The sequence below is a fragment of the Onthophagus taurus genome, chromosome 8 (genome assembly GCF_036711975.1).
Source record: "Onthophagus taurus isolate NC chromosome 8, IU_Otau_3.0, whole genome shotgun sequence".
Lineage (NCBI taxonomy): Eukaryota > Metazoa > Arthropoda > Insecta > Coleoptera > Scarabaeidae > Onthophagus > Onthophagus taurus.
The window spans coordinates 7,769,738-7,787,313 of record NC_091973.1 but is presented as its reverse complement, the minus strand read 5'-3'; the positions used below and the strand labels follow the sequence as shown (position 1 = coordinate 7,787,313).

Sequence of the window (17,576 nt, the reverse complement as noted above, 5' to 3'; positions counted from 1 at the left end):
CAAGTTTTTGATTAACCCCCTGCGGAACTCTGGAAGGTCTTGTTATTTCGGGGTATTCGGCGACAATTTCGCACGTCGACCAGCAATCCGTAGTAGTCCAGAAAGTCAACTCCGATGATGGGTTTCGAGACGTCGGCGACTAACAGAAAAGCCACGTGAAATCGCGGCGAAGTTCTAGATTGAGAGTAAGGGTCTCGTATCTGTAGGTCGCGTCCACCGAGTCGTTGGCTGCGTAGAGGTTAAAGGATGACCTCGGGCGTCCTTTAACTCGAAAAACACTCAAATCAGGATGGATGTCTATCTTGGTTTTCTGATCAGACGCGAAGAGACGTCGTGACAATGTTTGGGCGAAATCTCCGACCTCTGGCAGTGAGGGCCCATCCCGTTTCCAGAGTTACGTGAACATGGCGGTCATTCTGGTCATTATTCGCCATTAGATGCCATCTAATGACGTTCGTCCAACGTCTTCCGTTTCTGGGACGCCAAGATCTAATGTGTAACCACAAGTGTCTTAGCACATCGTCGAGGATGACCATACCTACCAATACTCGGAGATGTCACAAGAATTGTGATGGTTTCCTGTCTCCGATTTTCTCGTGTTCTAGTAACCGCCTCGTTTCCTGGTACTGCGTCACACTTAACCAGCGGATTAATTCACTTTTTAATTTTTCGTATTTGCCCGTTGGCGGAAGGTTGCACAGAATGTTCTAATGAACTCACCACGTAGTTGTACTTTGTATCATCGGTGGCGATCTGTCCCAAGACAAACTGCGTTTCTACATTGATGAACCACAATTGCAGATCCGCGACCCAGAATGGTGGAATCTTCACTGCAACGTGATTAATATGTGGTACTTGCACACTTGGTTTGGTGTCGGGAACGTCATCTTGACTTCTGCTTTATTCTTCTTCCGTCGTCGGTGGTTTTCTTCACTCATCGATAACTAATTTTGCCACGATCAAAAATATTGATCATTTAGCACGCTGGAAACCAATGAAGGAAGGAGGTATGATGGTTCGGACATGTTCAACGGATAACAAATCTGGATACTGCCAATCCAGAAACGATGAAGGCCAAGAATCCTAAAAACCTTAAACAATCTCGGCCGACTTCGAAGACGTCGGCCGTCCCAAGTGTCGTGATATAAGAAATAAACTCGGCCGACTGATTTTTCGTATTTTCCTCGATATTTATGCATGACGATGCATTACCTACTTACAACATCAAGCGTGCAGACATTGTTGCATCTGAGGTTGATGGACAATATTGCATAATAGATTTTGCAAGCCAACCCAACGCATGTAGTTGGGTAGTCCATATTAATAAGTATATAAGTGGATGCAGTGTATTTATCAACGATATTACCTATAAAACGAAGATTTGATGATTATTAATGATGAACGAATTGAAATTTTATAATCGAATTGTTCAACGATGTTGGTAAAATGATGATGAATCTTGTTATTTTGAATAAGATAAAGTTATATAAAGTTATGGTAAACATGGGGGAGTGTTATCTTATTCGAAGATGTTGTAATAATAAATAATGATTTAGTAATGTTTATAATCATCATAAATCCATCGGGGAAATATTTTAAGGTAAATACTAAGTAAGTATAAGTTGAGAGTAATAAGAAAACCCCACTAGTTTTTTTATGATAACAGTACATTGAGATGGCTGGAATTTGCACCTCGTTATCTGCTGGAAGATATTTTGGATGTTGTTGTTTGAGAAGTCCGAAAGAGTGTTGAATAATATTGCGTTTCTTCCGTATGCGCTGTATATTTGTGTTGATGTTTGGACAAGATAAGTGGACGTACGCCAAAAATAATATAAACTATAGTATCTGTGTTTACATAGTATAATTATGTGTAACACCGGGCTGTAGAGGGCTGGGTCGGGACGAGAGGAACGAATCGGAAGGAGGAGCCTGCGGGATTCGGGATCGCCACTCTTCCGAACATCATAACGAACGGATCCGATATGCAGCGCTTGGGAGAGTGGCACAGGTTCAAGGTTCATATCACTCGTATCACTGAACGAAGAAATAGAGTGGGGTTTGAAAAAGTTGTGTTTAAAGAAATCATGTCGATCGAGACATTCTTCTACAAGCAGTTCTCACGAAGACACTATGCGCCAAACGGTTCTCGTACTTATCCTGTTCGCGTGCGTGACACGTGCACCGGGTGAAAATTTCTTCGATTTTATCATGTCCGCATGGAAAAATCCAGCAGAATCAGCCTGTACAGGATGTTCCGCCAAAGTTCTCGTCACCGACGAGGATGACAAAACTAATAACATTGAAGATGTCAGTGACAGTGTTGATGAGAGTGCTCTCACAGCCCTTAGAGTGGAGTACATCAAAAACCAAATACTGAAAAAGCTCCGATTGAAAGAAAAACCTTCCGTTTCTGCGGATAGTCTTCCAAAGGTTATTCGAGAGAATGCCTATATTATACCGAAACTTTACGATGAAGATGACAACTACACCGAAGAGTACTACGCAAAAACTACAAGGGCTGTCATCTTTCCTTACGAAGGTAAATTATTCAAAATCAATTAAAAAGAATTCCATTAAAACTAGCACAAGGAACATCCTAATCAAAACAGTTGTCCTCCTTTTCATCGTAAACTTTGATCCTACGCTGACAACAACAACAACAGTCAACAATCTCTTTCGTTACAGATGCCGCTCGATGTATCAGAAAAATCAGGTATCCTTCCGCTTGCATTCCTTTCCAAATGTCTTCTGGGCTTCAAGCTTCAGATGTTAGTTCCGCCGAGCTATGGTTTTACAAACTACCAGATCGTCTCGATGACCACAATCAAACTTTCGTAATCAATGAAGTTGCTCATTGGGATAGCAATAAAAGTTTTCAAAAAAATCAACCATTAGCTATTAAAGAAACAAGCATAACAGGTAAGAAAAAACGTATATCAAAAACATTTTTTTTTTGTTTTTAAAAAGCGTCCTAATCAATTTATTTTTGCTGATTTAACACTATCATCAGTTATTTTCGTTTAAATCGCGTAAATAAGGATTAAACATATTTATTATTTAATCATCTTATTTTTAGCTGCTTGGTTAAACGTGGATGTATCTTACGTTGTGAAAAATTGGCTTCAATATCAAGATTCCCCAACGCACGCCATAAACGTCGTTTGTAAAACGTGCGGAAATGATAAAAATCAATCGCCGATAGCTCACGATGGGGATAGAAAACCGTTTATAGTTATTTATACGCATAATCAAGAGAGGGTTAAACAACACAATAGAAATAAAAGGCAAACTGATTGTGGGCCAAATAGTAACGAGTGTTGTCGCGAACATCTTTATATTTCTTTTGCGGATATTGGTTGGAACGATTGGATTTTACATCCGCCTGGGTATAACGCTTATTATTGTAAAGGTTCTTGCGAAACAGCTGCTTCTTTAACTTTGGCTGGATCAGACCATAATCATATATTAAACGTAAGTTTATTCAAATTTTAATTTACACAAAGAGGTTGCTTATAAAATATATAGTAGGGCATAAGAACCTCTCACTTCCTAAAAATGTTTTTCTTATTTTTGTATACATATTTTTATTTTTTTTATAGAGAATTATGTTGGGGAAGCAACATAAAAAGACGACAAAGTTAGAATTAAAGCCATGTTGTGCACCGACTCATTATAAACCGCTACAATTGCTGTACATGAACGACAACAAAACGATAACAACGAAAATTTTACCGAAGATGATTGTAGATTCTTGTGGATGTATGTAAAATAAACGAAAAAAATTGATCGTACTCACAATACCGATGCAGTATTGAAAAGCAAAAAAGTCGTCAAAGTTGTTGTTTATTAATAATAAAAATGGTCACTTTTATAGTATTACTAATTTGTGCGTGTCCTAACTTAATTTTATATTTGTAGATTATTTATTTTAATTTTTTTTATCTATTACCATTATTATATCGTACGTGAGCTAATTAATGTAAATTAATGCAAATTAATTAATGTAATTATGGTGCTATTTTGAATGCGGAAAAATAAAAAATAAAAATTCGTTCGTCGTTATCACGGGTTTTATTTCCTCATAAAATATCATAAAAAGGATATTCCAATTATAATCGATTTTCTCCTCGCTTTTAACAAATAATATATAAACCACTCTAAACGATAATCATAATAATCATACTGCGTTATACTTTTTTATCTGATTACCACAAAAAAAAATAAAATAAAACAAATTAGCATATACATTTATAAGTGACGAAGTTACTATACACAATATACAATAATAATCCTTGCCGTAGAAAATAAAACAGCACAGCTTGCAGGCTCACTGTAACTAAAAAATAATAATAATAAAATGACTATTAAAATATACACATATATATGAAGATAAGTAGCTGTCGTTTATATACACCGAATATACTTATGGCAAGTTTTATTTTAATTTTCGTAAAAAAGCGTCATTGTCGGAAATGTGAATGAAAAATTCAAAACGATCACAGATTTTAGAACGTTCCGGTTTAATTCAGTTTTAAAAAAATAATTAAATATTAATTTGAGAGTAATCTCGGCGTAGATAAAACAAAGTATGCGATTTAAAATAACTAAAATCATAAACAAGAATTTATCTGAAAGGCCAAAAGTACTCGTTTTCTGCAGCGCATAAATTTCTCTTATTAATTGCTGTATCATACCGAAAAGATAACGAATGCAGTGTTGGTAAAAATGTTACAATCGAATTATCCACCCACATTTCCTCAAATCGAGATAAAAAATTTAAGTTCGCTTCTGCCAAAAAGTTGATTTATTATTTTTTTACGTATAAAAGGTGGAAATAAAATTTACCTGGATTGGACGTACCTGTACCTAATATATACGTATATATCCTTATATATACATACAGGGTGTCTCAGCGAGACCGTTCATTAAACGTTTATATTTTTTGCTCAAAACATCAAAAAACACTCGATTTTTGGGATATTAATTTAGGATTCAAAATATGAAAACGATGAAGACGACTAAGTAATAAAATATGGGGGTGCCATTTAAAAATGTGAAGTTATGCTAGATCCAAATTTCGACCCATTCTCGGCACCAAAACACAGATTTTTGTTTTAGCCAGAATCCCATAAACGTGTAATGAAGGGTCTCGCTGAGACACTCTGTATACCTAAGTTATGACGACAATTAGCAAAACGGTGCGGAACGAAAATTGAGAACCATTTTTGTTTTAACTATAATATGGACGCATTTCTAAAAAGTCACCCCCCCCCCACAAGGTGCGCCATAAGTAAATTAAAAGAAGAGATCTTAAAGATGACGTTTTATTACTATGTTTATTTGAACCATTTTAAACCGAAATATATCGGAATAGAATTGTTGACATAAACACAGTATTTGTGTTTGAAAAACCAATTAACAGGAATGTTAACAAAATAACAAATTAAATTAAACGGTAAATTGACGCATAACTTATAGCATATATTCTGAAACCCTATATATTTTTTGCCCCTACAGACTAACGAACAGACGTGTCAGTCAAAACAAAAAGAATTAATAAATCGATTAGGTTTTTCTTTCTATAACTGAAAACATACAATACGGTTTCACAGCCGCACATCATTCACGCCCCCTTTAACGAACTTCAACTCGTAGAGAAATAGCCGATGATAGGACAAACAAACAAACGCCAACAAACAAAATAAAGTGTAAAAAAAAGATTTCAATCGCAAGATTTAAACAGTTCAGATCACAGAGTTTCACTATCAGTTGCAAGGCACTAGCCGTCAATTGGTCTCGTAGCTTGTGAGCAGTGCCGCATCCACCGGTTCCATGCAGCTGGGACAGGTCAAGCTTCTCATCAACCAATCATCGATGCACTTCATATGGTAGGTATGCATACATGGTAAATAACGCACCGCGTCTCCAACCAAAAATTCTACCATACATATTACACATTCCCTCGCCTTTTTGCACCCATCGTAACTTCCTGTCGGCAAATGCTGGATTAATCCGATACGTTTCGCTATTTTCACCTGCTCCTCTTCCGTTAATTGCGCCACGGACCTCGTCACACTTGGGGACGGGTGGTAGATTGGAGAAGTTGCTTGGATTGGTAGGGTTTCCTAAAATATTTTATTACATCCCAATGAAATCATAATTATATCAAAATTATTGGCAAATTAACAACTTTATTTGTTTATTATTGTAGGAATCCACGAATTATTTTATATAAAACTCGTATTTTAATGTTTATTAATACCGGTTTCGACTTTTAAGTCATCATCAGCCAAAATCTATGGAAGTGGAAACAAAGAATCATCATATCAATTAAATTAGATTAACTAATGATTCAAAATGGAAATATAGAAGTAACACAAATGGTTCAATAAATGAATAAAACAAAATTTAAAACGGTCAAAATAAATATGTCACAAATTAAAATAGACGACGGGACGAATACAATGAAAATACACCAACTCAACAAACCGGTTACACATTATACAAATTAAGATTAAAACATATTGTATGTATATACACTACTCTCCAAAATTATCGCACCACCAAAATTATGCATTAAGTTTAAAGGTATTTTTTTTTTGAATCAACGGATGAATTTTGATGATTGTTTCTTCACGATATAGGTTGATTTTTAAGGAAGAAATGTGTTGATGGTTTCTGACAATTATCAACGTTTTACCCATATACGGGGTGTAAAAAGAAATTTGTTTTTCTTCTTATTTTGCAACACCCTGTGGAATTTATCAGAAATAACCGCTACATTCCATTTACATTACGTTAGAATGGCAACCCTTCTCTACATTTTTGTTCAAGAATCATCTCGATATCTCTTTTATCAAGGAAGATACACAAGTTTAAATGTAACGAATTTTTATTAACATTTTAAACAAGTAGGTGAAAACTAAAAAACACTATATAATCCTTAATCAATTCTCTCAAAGTCACCTAATAACGTGTATTTCCGCCTTTCTTACGTATCACTTCTTCACAGCGACGAGGCATACTTAAAATCAAGCGTCGAATTTGATCTTGATCAATTGCATCCCAAACCTCTCTTAGCATCCTCTCAACGTCGTCCAAAACGATAGGTGGTGGATGTCGGCCCCTTAACTGACGATCAATATTATCCCATAAATTCTCTATTGGATTGACATAAGGGCTACAGGGTGGCCAGTCCATGGTTTGTATACTAACTTCATCCAAATAGTCACGGACCGTATAGGCAACATGAGGTCTTGCATTATCATGCATTAATAAAAAATTATTTCCTATGTAAGGAGCAAAGGGTACCACGTGTTCCGATAAAATACCTTTCACCTGTTAATGAACCTCTTCGCAAAGAAACAAGGTCTGTTCGTGCTGTAAGCGAAATTCCACCCCAAACCATTACAGATCCTCCATTAAATAAAGTTGTCGGTCGTACGTTGCACTGTGCATAGCGTTCATTGGGCCGTCGAATTACTCTTAAACGTCTATCTGAGCTGTATAAACAAAACCTTGATTCATCTGTGAACAGTACTTGTTCCCAGTCATCAGCATTCCAGTCAAGATGGTCTCTGGCAAATTGCAATCTCCTTCTACGATGATTTGCGTTTAAATTTGGTGCTCTGGCAGGAATCCTTGCATGCAAATCACCTTCGGCGAGACGCCTTTGTACAATGTTAGTACTAATTCGAATATTATGAACATCTGCTACTTGCGAAGTCTAATAAAACGATTTTGGCGTAGTGTTGTGACTCTCCTTCTTCCTTGTCCAGGTCGTCTTGTATGATCATTTGTCTCTTGAAATCGTTGAACGGCACGTGATATTGTTGTATGAGAAACTCCTAATCTCAAGCCTATTTCACGATAACTTAGTCCTTCATTGGCTAAAGTAACTGCCTCAACACACTCATCGCGGTTTAAATGTCTTGAAATACGGTCCATGTCAAATAAACACTTAATAACCCAAAGCAGCAACTTGCTAAATGCGTAAATAAAATTGACAAGCATTTCTGTCAAACTGTTTGATATTTCATAGCCTACTTGTTTCATTAGTAAGGACTATATTTCAACAAAATTAAGTCAAACTTAAAAAATGTGTATCTTCCTTGATAAAAGAGATATCGAGATGATTCTTGAACGAAAATGTAGAGATGGGTTGCCATTCTAACATAATGTAAATGGAATGTAGCGGTTCTTTCTGATAAATTCCAGGGTGTTGCAAAATTAGAAGAAAAAACATAAATTTCTTCTTACACCCCGTATATGGGTAAAACGTTGGCAATTGTCAGAAACCATCAACACATTTCTTCCTTAAAAATCAACCTATACCGTGAAGAAAGAATCATCAAAATCTATCCGTTGATTCAAAAAAAAAAATACCTTTAAACTCAATGCATAATTTAGCTGGTGCGATAATTTTGGAGAGTAGTGTATATAGTAATAATCGGAAGACTGTTAAATTATTTATTTGTTATTTTTGATAGGAAAGAGTACAATGGGGTATAAAAAATATCAATTTAATAATAATAATAATAACAAATTACTTTATTTTTTTTCACTAGTAATACAAAAAAAAATGCTTGTATACTTAGAAAAAGAAAAAGAAGCAAAAATACATAACTGAAAAAAAAATGGCGAAGTTCCGTCTTAAATCGCTTTTCAACTCGACCATGAGAGAGAAGAAAAAAAAAAGAAACTTATTGGAAATAAAAGTAAATTAATAAACGACTTTACAAACTAGAATTGGGACACAGATTCACTACTCACTATCTGTGTCTGGTCTATTCAGTGTTATTTCATGGGAAGCCCTTATTTTGGTTGTATGCCATGGTTGCGCATAGCTACTGCTATTTTTCTATCTCAAATGAATGGAAAAGCATGAAACTTTAAGATAACTTTTCTTGAAAATTTTCTTATGTATCCAATATTAATATTGACTGTAATAGATGCAAAACAAAGTTCTCTTTCATATTCCGTAATAGATGGGGCATTGCTATTTGAGAAAAATATCGATGACGTCATTACTCGTTTAAAAATGGCGGCAAAAATTTTAAATCTATACCAAACGCTTGCAAATATTTTTTTTTGCGATTTTTCCATAACTTTTCCATTTATCCGTTACTTTTGGGAAACCTTTATAAAATGCTACTCCTCCCCCTCTACCATCACGATCCACTCTCTCCAGTACAAAACTTGCAACACCTACCTTCGTCGAATCAATTGTATTACTCAACCAGGTTTCACTGAATAAACGAATCAAATCTATAAAATGAAGATAATAATGATCGTACATTCAGATGTGCAAGCTTCATAACAAAAACAAAAAAAAACAACTAGAAGAAACAAATTTGCAAAAAAAAATATACAAACAAGGGCAGCTAATGCCTTGACTGGGCTATTCGATTAAAATTAGCATTTGTGATAAAAGGTTTGGATTTGCCCGAATCATATTTAAAAGTCAATGATAATAGTTCATTCTGTTATTAAAATCGGTATCTGTTAAGCATCTCCCAAGCATCTTGGGCGGAATGCGGGGGAAAAATTAAAAATTCATTTTAATTTAAAAAAATAAAAAAAATGCATTTTAATTAAAAAAAAATATATAATCAAAGAAATATAAATAAACTTAAAAAAGACTGGAATAATCATAATCCATACTTCAGCAAAAATTTAAGAATTATACTGGTGAAAAACCAAACTTAAGGGAATAGTCGGGAATACTCTGGTCAGAAGGTTAATTTGCAAGAAAAAGTCTGAATTTGCAATAGTTATAAACTAGACTTCAGCAAAAAACAGGAATTACATTGTTCAAAGTCCACATGAAGTCTGAAATTACTGTTCAGAGAAAACAAAAAATTGATTATAAACCAAACATGATTTTTCATGGCAATACTTATGTGTTCAATAAAAGAATGCGACTTGTCTTGTTATTGCACAGGACAGGAAATCACCAATACGGAAACTTTGCCAATGCAGGATAAGCACAAAAGCAAAGTAACATCTGCAGAAATGAGGTACCGAGTGGTACAAGATCCGTATAGATAATAAGAGGCTCCCAAAAAGATGATGGTCTATACCCCCAGAAAGAAGTAGCTGTCAGTATCAAGAACAAAACATACATAACGTTGGCAGAAGACTAGATACTGCTTCTAAAAAACTAAATACTGCTTCTAAAAAACTAAATACTACTTTCTGAAGACTAAATACTGCTCTGGAAAAGTAAATACTGCTTTCTGAAGACTAGATACTGCCGACAGGTCTAAATACAGCGTCTGGAACACTAAATACTGGTTTCTAAAGACTAAAATTGCTTTGTGGAGACTAAATACTGCTTTCTGAAGAGTAGATACAGCTGACAGGTCTAAATACTGCAAAAGAAAGATAAGATATTGTTGGAGAAAACATACATAACTTTGGCAGAAGACTAGATACTGCTTCTAGAAGACTAAATACTGCTTTCTGAAGACTAGATACTACCGACAGGTCTAAATACAGCGTCCAGAACACTAAAAACTGCTTTCTAAAAACTAAAATTGCTTTGTGGAGACTAAATACTGCTTTCTGAAGACTAGCTACTGCTGACAGGTCTAAATAGTGCAAAAGAAAGAAATAAGATATTGTTGGAGAAAACATTAAAAAGGCGCCGGCGCCCCCTCCGGAACCGTTTATAGTACAGAAAATAGCGTTTGTAAGCATTTTCTACTCATAATAAGCTAAGTTTTGTGCGAGAAAAAAATTTTTTAAAGTCATAATTGGTGAAGATTTTGAAGGGGTAGCGGTTGTTTTTCTCCCCAACTTTTACGCCACTGGAAAAAGTATGGTTTTGAAACGCCCATTTGAACCGTTAATGTTTTCTACACAAAAAGTTACTGTAGGTCATGAGCTCTAAAGTTGACCGTTTTCGAGAAAAATCAACTTTTATGTTGAATAACATGGTCAATTTTTTGAAATAAAAATTTTATTTTACTAAAACGTTAGAACAAGTAACAAAAGCAAGCGTTAACTTCATAATTGCACAGTTAAATTAAATGTTGGAAATGTCCGCCGTTAGCTTCAATGCACGCAGCAATTCTTCGACGCATTAATATTTCTTTATTTATGCAAAAAAAGTGCATACACTCTTACACCTGTCAAAATACATATTACATATTATATATAGTAATTAAAGCTACAGAAATACTCAAAATTTACATATTGTCAAAATTAGAATTTAAAAATTGTTGTGTGAAATAAAATGCATTTTTAACAGAAATACTTTTAACCGTGCATTAATTCCAGCGGAAGGTAACTCACGTAACCGTCGAGGTATTCTATTAAACAGTTCTTGGCCCATATACAAGGAACCGCACTGGGTTCTTGACAGTTTGAAAAAGTCTGGGCAAAGATTTTCTCTCCCTCGAGTATTGTGGGAATGAATATTAGAATGTTCTCTGACCAAATTACGGTTCTCCATAACGTACATAATACAACGCAATATATATAGCGATGGCACAGTGAGAATAGACAGTCGGACAAAAGCAGGGGGCCAATCATCCCTGTAAGCTATACCTGCCAGACCACGCACGTTGTATTTTAAACATTTGTTCACTCCCGGGATCAGCACCCCATGCAAGAATTGAATAGCTAAGTAATGAGTGAACAAATGCATAGTAAGCGTTTTTCGCATAGTCTACGCAGTAAATAAATGTTTTTACTTATTTTAGACTCCATACAATTAAAATGATTGGCAAAGCGCAATGAAGGGGCGGTGATATATGTTCCTAAAAATTTTACCACGTTAGGATTGCGAATCACAAGCCTACGCAAACCCAAGGAAAGTTGGACAGTTTTATCGTCATTCAGACACAGCTCATTGGCTACACACCAATCACGCGCCCTCGACTGCACCTTTGTTGAAAGTTTCAATGTGTCATCCGCATAAAGCAGGCACTTTAAGCCAGTTATGTCTTTACTTACGTAATAGGGAAAATCGTTACAATAAATAAGGAATAAAAGCGGGCCAAGTATCGAACCCTGTCGCACTCCCCTGGTTACACTCACAGAGCTAGATGTTAGTTCACCTGTTTTTACAATTTGGGATCTACGCAACAAATATGAGTGTAGGAAATTTATAATTATATGATCCATATTATATTTAGTTTCTAATTTCTGCAAGAGAATACGATGAGAGACACAGTTGAAAGCGCGCGACAGGTCCAGAAACAATGACACACAATAATCGCCACCCTCAAAAGCATTATGGCAGACGTTAACAAACTCAACCACCGCATTCTCAGTACAACGCCCCCTACGAAATCCGAATTGGCCCCCAAAAAACATATTTTGACCCTCCAGGTATTCTGCAATCCTATTATAAATAATCTTTTCATACACTTTCGAGAACACCGGCAGGATGCTTATGGGGCGGCAGTTTTTGATATCCTCTTTATTACCATTTTTGAAAACTGGAACTACCAATGCACTCTTCAGCAAGTCCGGAAATGTGCCTTCCTTCGAAGAACAATTTATAAGGTTGGTTAATGGAGAGACATATAGGTTGATAGTTCTCTTTATAAAGCTGATAGAGAATCCAAAATAATCCCTTGCAGGGCCATTCCTTAATGAATTTATTGCACGAACCTCAACTTGTGTGAAAGCATTCAGTCATTCTAACGTTAGGCATAACCGGAATGTCACAGATGAGTATAGGGTCATGTTTAGCAGTTGGTAAATTCTCATCTGCGTTCAGAAATACGTCATCAGTTCTGTTCTTGCGATAAGTCACAGTCCACATTCCACGTGATTTATTGTTTGAGTTTTCAATGTATGAGGTAGTAGCCTCGACTTTTGCTTTCCGTATCGATTGTCGATATGTGGACCTAATTCACAAATTAAAACATAAGATGACCTCAATTTAGATAGAGAATGATTGAATCACTTCACGCCACAGTAACATTTTTCACTTTTTGTTCTCGATAAGGAAATGCCAAACAAACGCAGTTGATATATTATCTGCTACCGATCATACTAAAATAGGAGAACAATCCGCGTTGTGTTATACATCTTACCATTTTCTTTTCTGTTCGAACGTTGTTCCTAACGACAGGCACAGTCAGATACTGTCCGAAATGATCAGAGAGGTTACAATCGACTTTCTTTTTCGGCTTATGTCTTCTAGATGGTATTTGGGTATAATTCTTACTATTATCCATATCACTATTGCCGACTCCCATTAATATATTTTCATTGTTTATTTGTTGTTGGTGTTGTTTGTTGACTGTCTAACACGCAGGAAAATTCCCGGAGTGTTCCGAATTATGTCGCAAGATACAACAATGCGCTCTCTTAATTTGTCAACATTTTCAACTGGAGTAGTGTAGACTAGGGTTTGCAGATGGCTAGAAAAGAAAAAATCTAAACAATTACGTTCGGGGGATCGCGGATTCGTCGTCCAAGTATTGGCGAGCAACCAAACTAAAGTGGGCCGGAGCTCCATCATGCATAAAGTGCATGTTTTGTCTTACTTGAAGCGGTACATCTTCCAGCAGCTCCGGCAGTACTTCTAAATTGTCGATAATCTGCACCGTTTAATCTGTTCGGTAAAAAATGTGGGCCTATCAAATGATCACCGACGGTGGCAACCCAAACATTTACGGAAAATTGTTGCTAATTGTTTTCTGCCCATATGTGGTTATTGTGAAAATTGAAAATACCATCCTTCGAGAAAGATGCTTCATTAGTAAGCAGAACTTCGGCTCCAAACAGGATTTTGAGCTATTTTGTTTTGCATCCATGTACAAAAAGCCAATTTTGGCGCGAAATCTCTTGGCAATAAGCATCTCGAAGCGTAATTAAGTTTCAAAACTGTAAAGCAGCATTGTTGTCTTCTTCATTTGTTGCAATTACGCCCTGATCCATGGGTCGCATTTGGCTGACAACGCTTCAACTGGCGGATGAGATGGAGCTTTATCAAGAAGCAATATTGCATTTTGAGGGAGACTTTTGCAGTCCATATATTTTTATATGTGTTTAACAAATTTGTTTTTAAGCCACATTTCAAAAATGTCTCGTGACCTCTAATCCTCTCTATTTAATAAAAAAAATTATAGCACCAACATTGTCAGCACTAAGCTGTTCTCCTTGAATTTGCAATTCTCTCATTCCATGCCTTTCTTTAAAACGTCGCAATTTACCGGTTGAAAGTGTAAGTCTTTCGGTGATTTGTAACTTTTCTGTAAAGTATGGTGCTTTCAGCTCTTTGCTGAAAAAATTGTAATGGCCAAATTTTGGTAAATAATGGCATAACGTTTTGTAATGGAATAACTTATACTAACCGGAAGCAATGGAAACATCATACTATTCTCAAAAAGAGACAGTTTTATACTGTATCGTTTTGCCAAGTATCAAATCGGTAGTAGTTATAGTTTGAAAGAAAAAACGTAGAGTCCCAAAAAATTTGAACATTCTGTATCTCGAAAACGGTTGATTTTCGGACCCATGTTGATTAACACTTTTCGACTTGTTTTCGACTGTAGTACTACCCCTATAAATATTTAAACGTTGTTTTAGAACACCCTGTATTTGGTAGCCAGCAAACTGACATTTTCACCATGTTCACGTCTTTTAATAATTTTTAATTTTTTTCCACTGTTAAAAGTACCCGTTTTCGCTTAGGAGCCATTACTACAGTACAACAACACGACCAACTTAACTATCTTTACGGATTACGTTTCCAAAGCATTGGATGCTAGAGCTCAAGTGGATGTTATCTACACGGATTTTGCACTCTTAGTTTTTTTGTTTCATATTTGTCCAACAGATTTTATTACGTCTCTTATAAAAACGCAGTATCAGATATGTTGGGGATTGATTCAGGGGTTCCGCAGAGTAATAATCTGGGACCTTTGTTATTCTTGTTATTTATAAATGATTTGCCCCTGGTAATTAATTTAACTATATGCTTACTATGCTTACTCTTCGCGGACGATCCAGATGACTTAACTGACTGAAGGTCCTTACAGTCTGATTTAGATAACGTATTTAATAGGTGTCGGCTCAACAAGCTCCATTTTAGTGTGTCTAAATGTGAGTCAATGACGTATAGGAAGAGACATATAGAATTTGTATATAAAATAAATAGTGTGAATTTGAGGTGTGTTGTTTTCGCCTGGTATATGCTTTGCTGAACATATTAAAGCTACAGCAACCACAGCTTTGCGTCTCTTAGGATTTGTCATTAGAAATGGGTACAGTTTCTCAAACTTACAAACGCTGCAATTATTTTTCAATTCTTTAGTGCGATCTAAGCTGGAATATGCGGTAATAGTATGAAATCCCGGGTCAATTCTTTATTCTAATTTAATAGAAACTATTCAAAATAAATTCATTAGGTATCTCTACTACAAAAAAATCCGTTTTTGCACGCAAATTATTTAAGATCACCAGGTTGTCTCTCAGAAGAAAAATTATATCGCTCTGTTTTCTACATAAAATGTTGAATAATAGTATAAATTCTCCATTAATATTAGAAAATATTGGATCTATGCGCCTACATTCCTCGTTTTTCAACTGAACTGAAACGAAATTCTCCTCTTATTAGAATCCTTTCATTGTACAACACACTGTCATACCTCTATTTAGCATTGGTATTAGATCGTTTAAACAATATTTGACACCTTTGATAAGTGCTGCAGCCATCCAGTAGCCAAACTTGATTTTTAGCATTCGCGCGTTCTGTGATGCGTTAATTAACATTTATGCTTGATATTGGTTGTTTTGTTTGTTTTTATTGGTTATATTATGTACTAGTAGACTTAAGTTCTGAAATTTGTAATTAGGGGCAATCCTGTAATTTCGGAAGTAAAATAAATAAATAAATAAGCTACAAAAAATTAGGCGTGGCGGAGTACTTAAAGAATTTGTTGTTAAAATTAAAAAATATATAAATCACAAGGCATTTTACTTATCTCGAAAATGGGGCATTTTTGAGAGTAAGTTAATAGAAACTTTTTTTCAAATTTTTGGACAAGCTATCACATCCTGAAGTCCTTAATTTATCTTAATATTCACATTAGTAAGTTTTAGGTCTAAGAAATTTAATTCTTTATTTTCTATTTCTAATGTGAAATTTAAATTTGTGTGGACATTGTTAAGGTATTTATAAAAAAGTTCCAAATTTGCATTTTTGCCTTCCCATATTATAAAAATATCATCAACATATTTTCAATATGATTCATTTCATTATTCTCAATATGATCAAGGTATATTTCTGCCAATATTCCAGATAAGGGCATCATTAATTTTATAAAAAGTATCATTAAAAGTACATTAATTTTGTGTAACTATATGTTTTAGAATAGTATTAAGTAATAAGAAATCCATAGAATTTGAAATGAAAAATTTAGCATGAAAATTTATCAAATGAAATATGTTGAGCATAAACTTGGCCAATTTAGATGTGGATGAATTATTGAAGGCGGTAATAGGACGATGTTTGTCTTATACATTTTTGGTAAAGAATAACGTTTTTCTAATGTCAACATATGCAGGTCTAAAATCTATGGATATTAAAGGAAGGTTAGTTTTTGGCTTTAAAACAAATTTGGACCTTAGTTTAGGAGTTTTTCTTCATCTGCTGTAAATGAAATTATTATAAAGTTCTTAAATATGTATCAGATGGATTTTACTCTTTTTTTTCTCCTTTTCTTTCTTTGTTTATTCTCAAGTTATTAATAATTTTCTTATTATTTGTTGAATCATGTGTTACTTCTATATTCAAATGCCTGATGATGAGTTAAAAGTCGAAACCAGTACCAATAAACATTAAAATACAAGCATGTAAGAAGTTTTATATAAAATAATTTCCTTTATATAGCTTTATTTGATCCAGGAAAATAACTCTTATTAAAGTGATTTATGAACTTATTGTTAACTAGCTATTAACATTGAATGTATAATGTTGTTACCTTATTTGAATCGGACCTAAACTAAAAAAGAAATGAAATTTCCTAAGTAATTAACAAACAATACCAATGTATATATTTGCCAATAACTTTTGTTATGTTCCACAATGACAACAATAACAATATTAAAAATAAACACGATAAGAATAATGAGAATATGAATACCTGGTATGGTGATGATCCAAGTTGATCTGAGGTGGTTTCGCGAACGCTGTCATTGCCCCTCAAGAGGGAAATGTCGTCGGTGGTAGTTCGTTTCAAGCAGTTGCCCATGGTACTAACTCTGGTCACGCATCTATGGCGAAATTAGTAAACCTACCGCCGATCGTAGAGCTGAAACGGGGCGACGTGGTATACATCTAGTTTTCGTACGTTTCGGTTATTAGCGTTCGTCGGTCTGCCTCGGTGATGGCCGTTATTGCCTCGACTCAAACGCCATTCGCACCGATGCCCTTATAAAAACAGATAACAATATTGACATGGAAAAATAACAATGGAGTCGAGTGAATACAATACAATATCTTTCTAAATTTGGCAACCTTTCAAAACTAATACCATGAGACATCTGTTCTATTTTACTCACACTTTCTTATATATATATAATGTAACTACTCACCGATAGATGGA

General features: G+C 35.0%; 2 protein-coding genes and 1 long non-coding RNA gene across 4 annotated transcripts; 1 reads left to right on the top strand and 2 right to left on the bottom strand.

Annotated features, from left to right (window-relative positions):
* Positions 1–2,041: 2,041 nt before the first annotated feature.
* LOC111419510 (activin beta chain dawdle) lies at positions 2,042–4,065 on the top strand. The gene is made up of 4 exons (XM_023052330.2): positions 2,042–2,542; positions 2,689–2,922; positions 3,080–3,474; positions 3,603–4,065. Exons 1-4 carry the CDS (start codon positions 2,134–2,136, stop codon positions 3,768–3,770), a joined length of 1,206 nt encoding a protein of 401 aa, XP_022908098.2. The 5' UTR covers positions 2,042–2,133; the 3' UTR covers positions 3,771–4,065.
* Positions 4,060–17,515, bottom strand: LOC111419519 (Ring finger protein 11). 2 transcript variants are annotated; one of them, XM_023052339.2, is made up of 3 exons: positions 17,461–17,515; positions 17,115–17,401; positions 4,060–6,128 (listed from the first exon to the last, which is right to left on the bottom strand). In XM_023052339.2, exons 2-3 carry the CDS (start codon positions 17,220–17,222, stop codon positions 5,790–5,792), a joined length of 447 nt encoding a protein of 148 aa, XP_022908107.1. In that variant the 5' UTR covers positions 17,223–17,401; positions 17,461–17,515; the 3' UTR covers positions 4,060–5,789. The 2 variants fall into 2 exon arrangements, with proteins under 2 accessions (XP_022908107.1, XP_022908115.1); XM_023052347.2 differs by having other exon boundaries at positions 17,466–17,496.
* Positions 7,047–17,108, bottom strand: LOC139430918 (uncharacterized). Its single transcript, XR_011641272.1, has 2 exons — positions 15,618–17,108; positions 7,047–15,560 (listed from the first exon to the last, which is right to left on the bottom strand). It is a non-coding gene; the product is annotated as an uncharacterized lncRNA (long non-coding RNA).
* Positions 17,516–17,576: the final 61 nt, after the last annotated feature.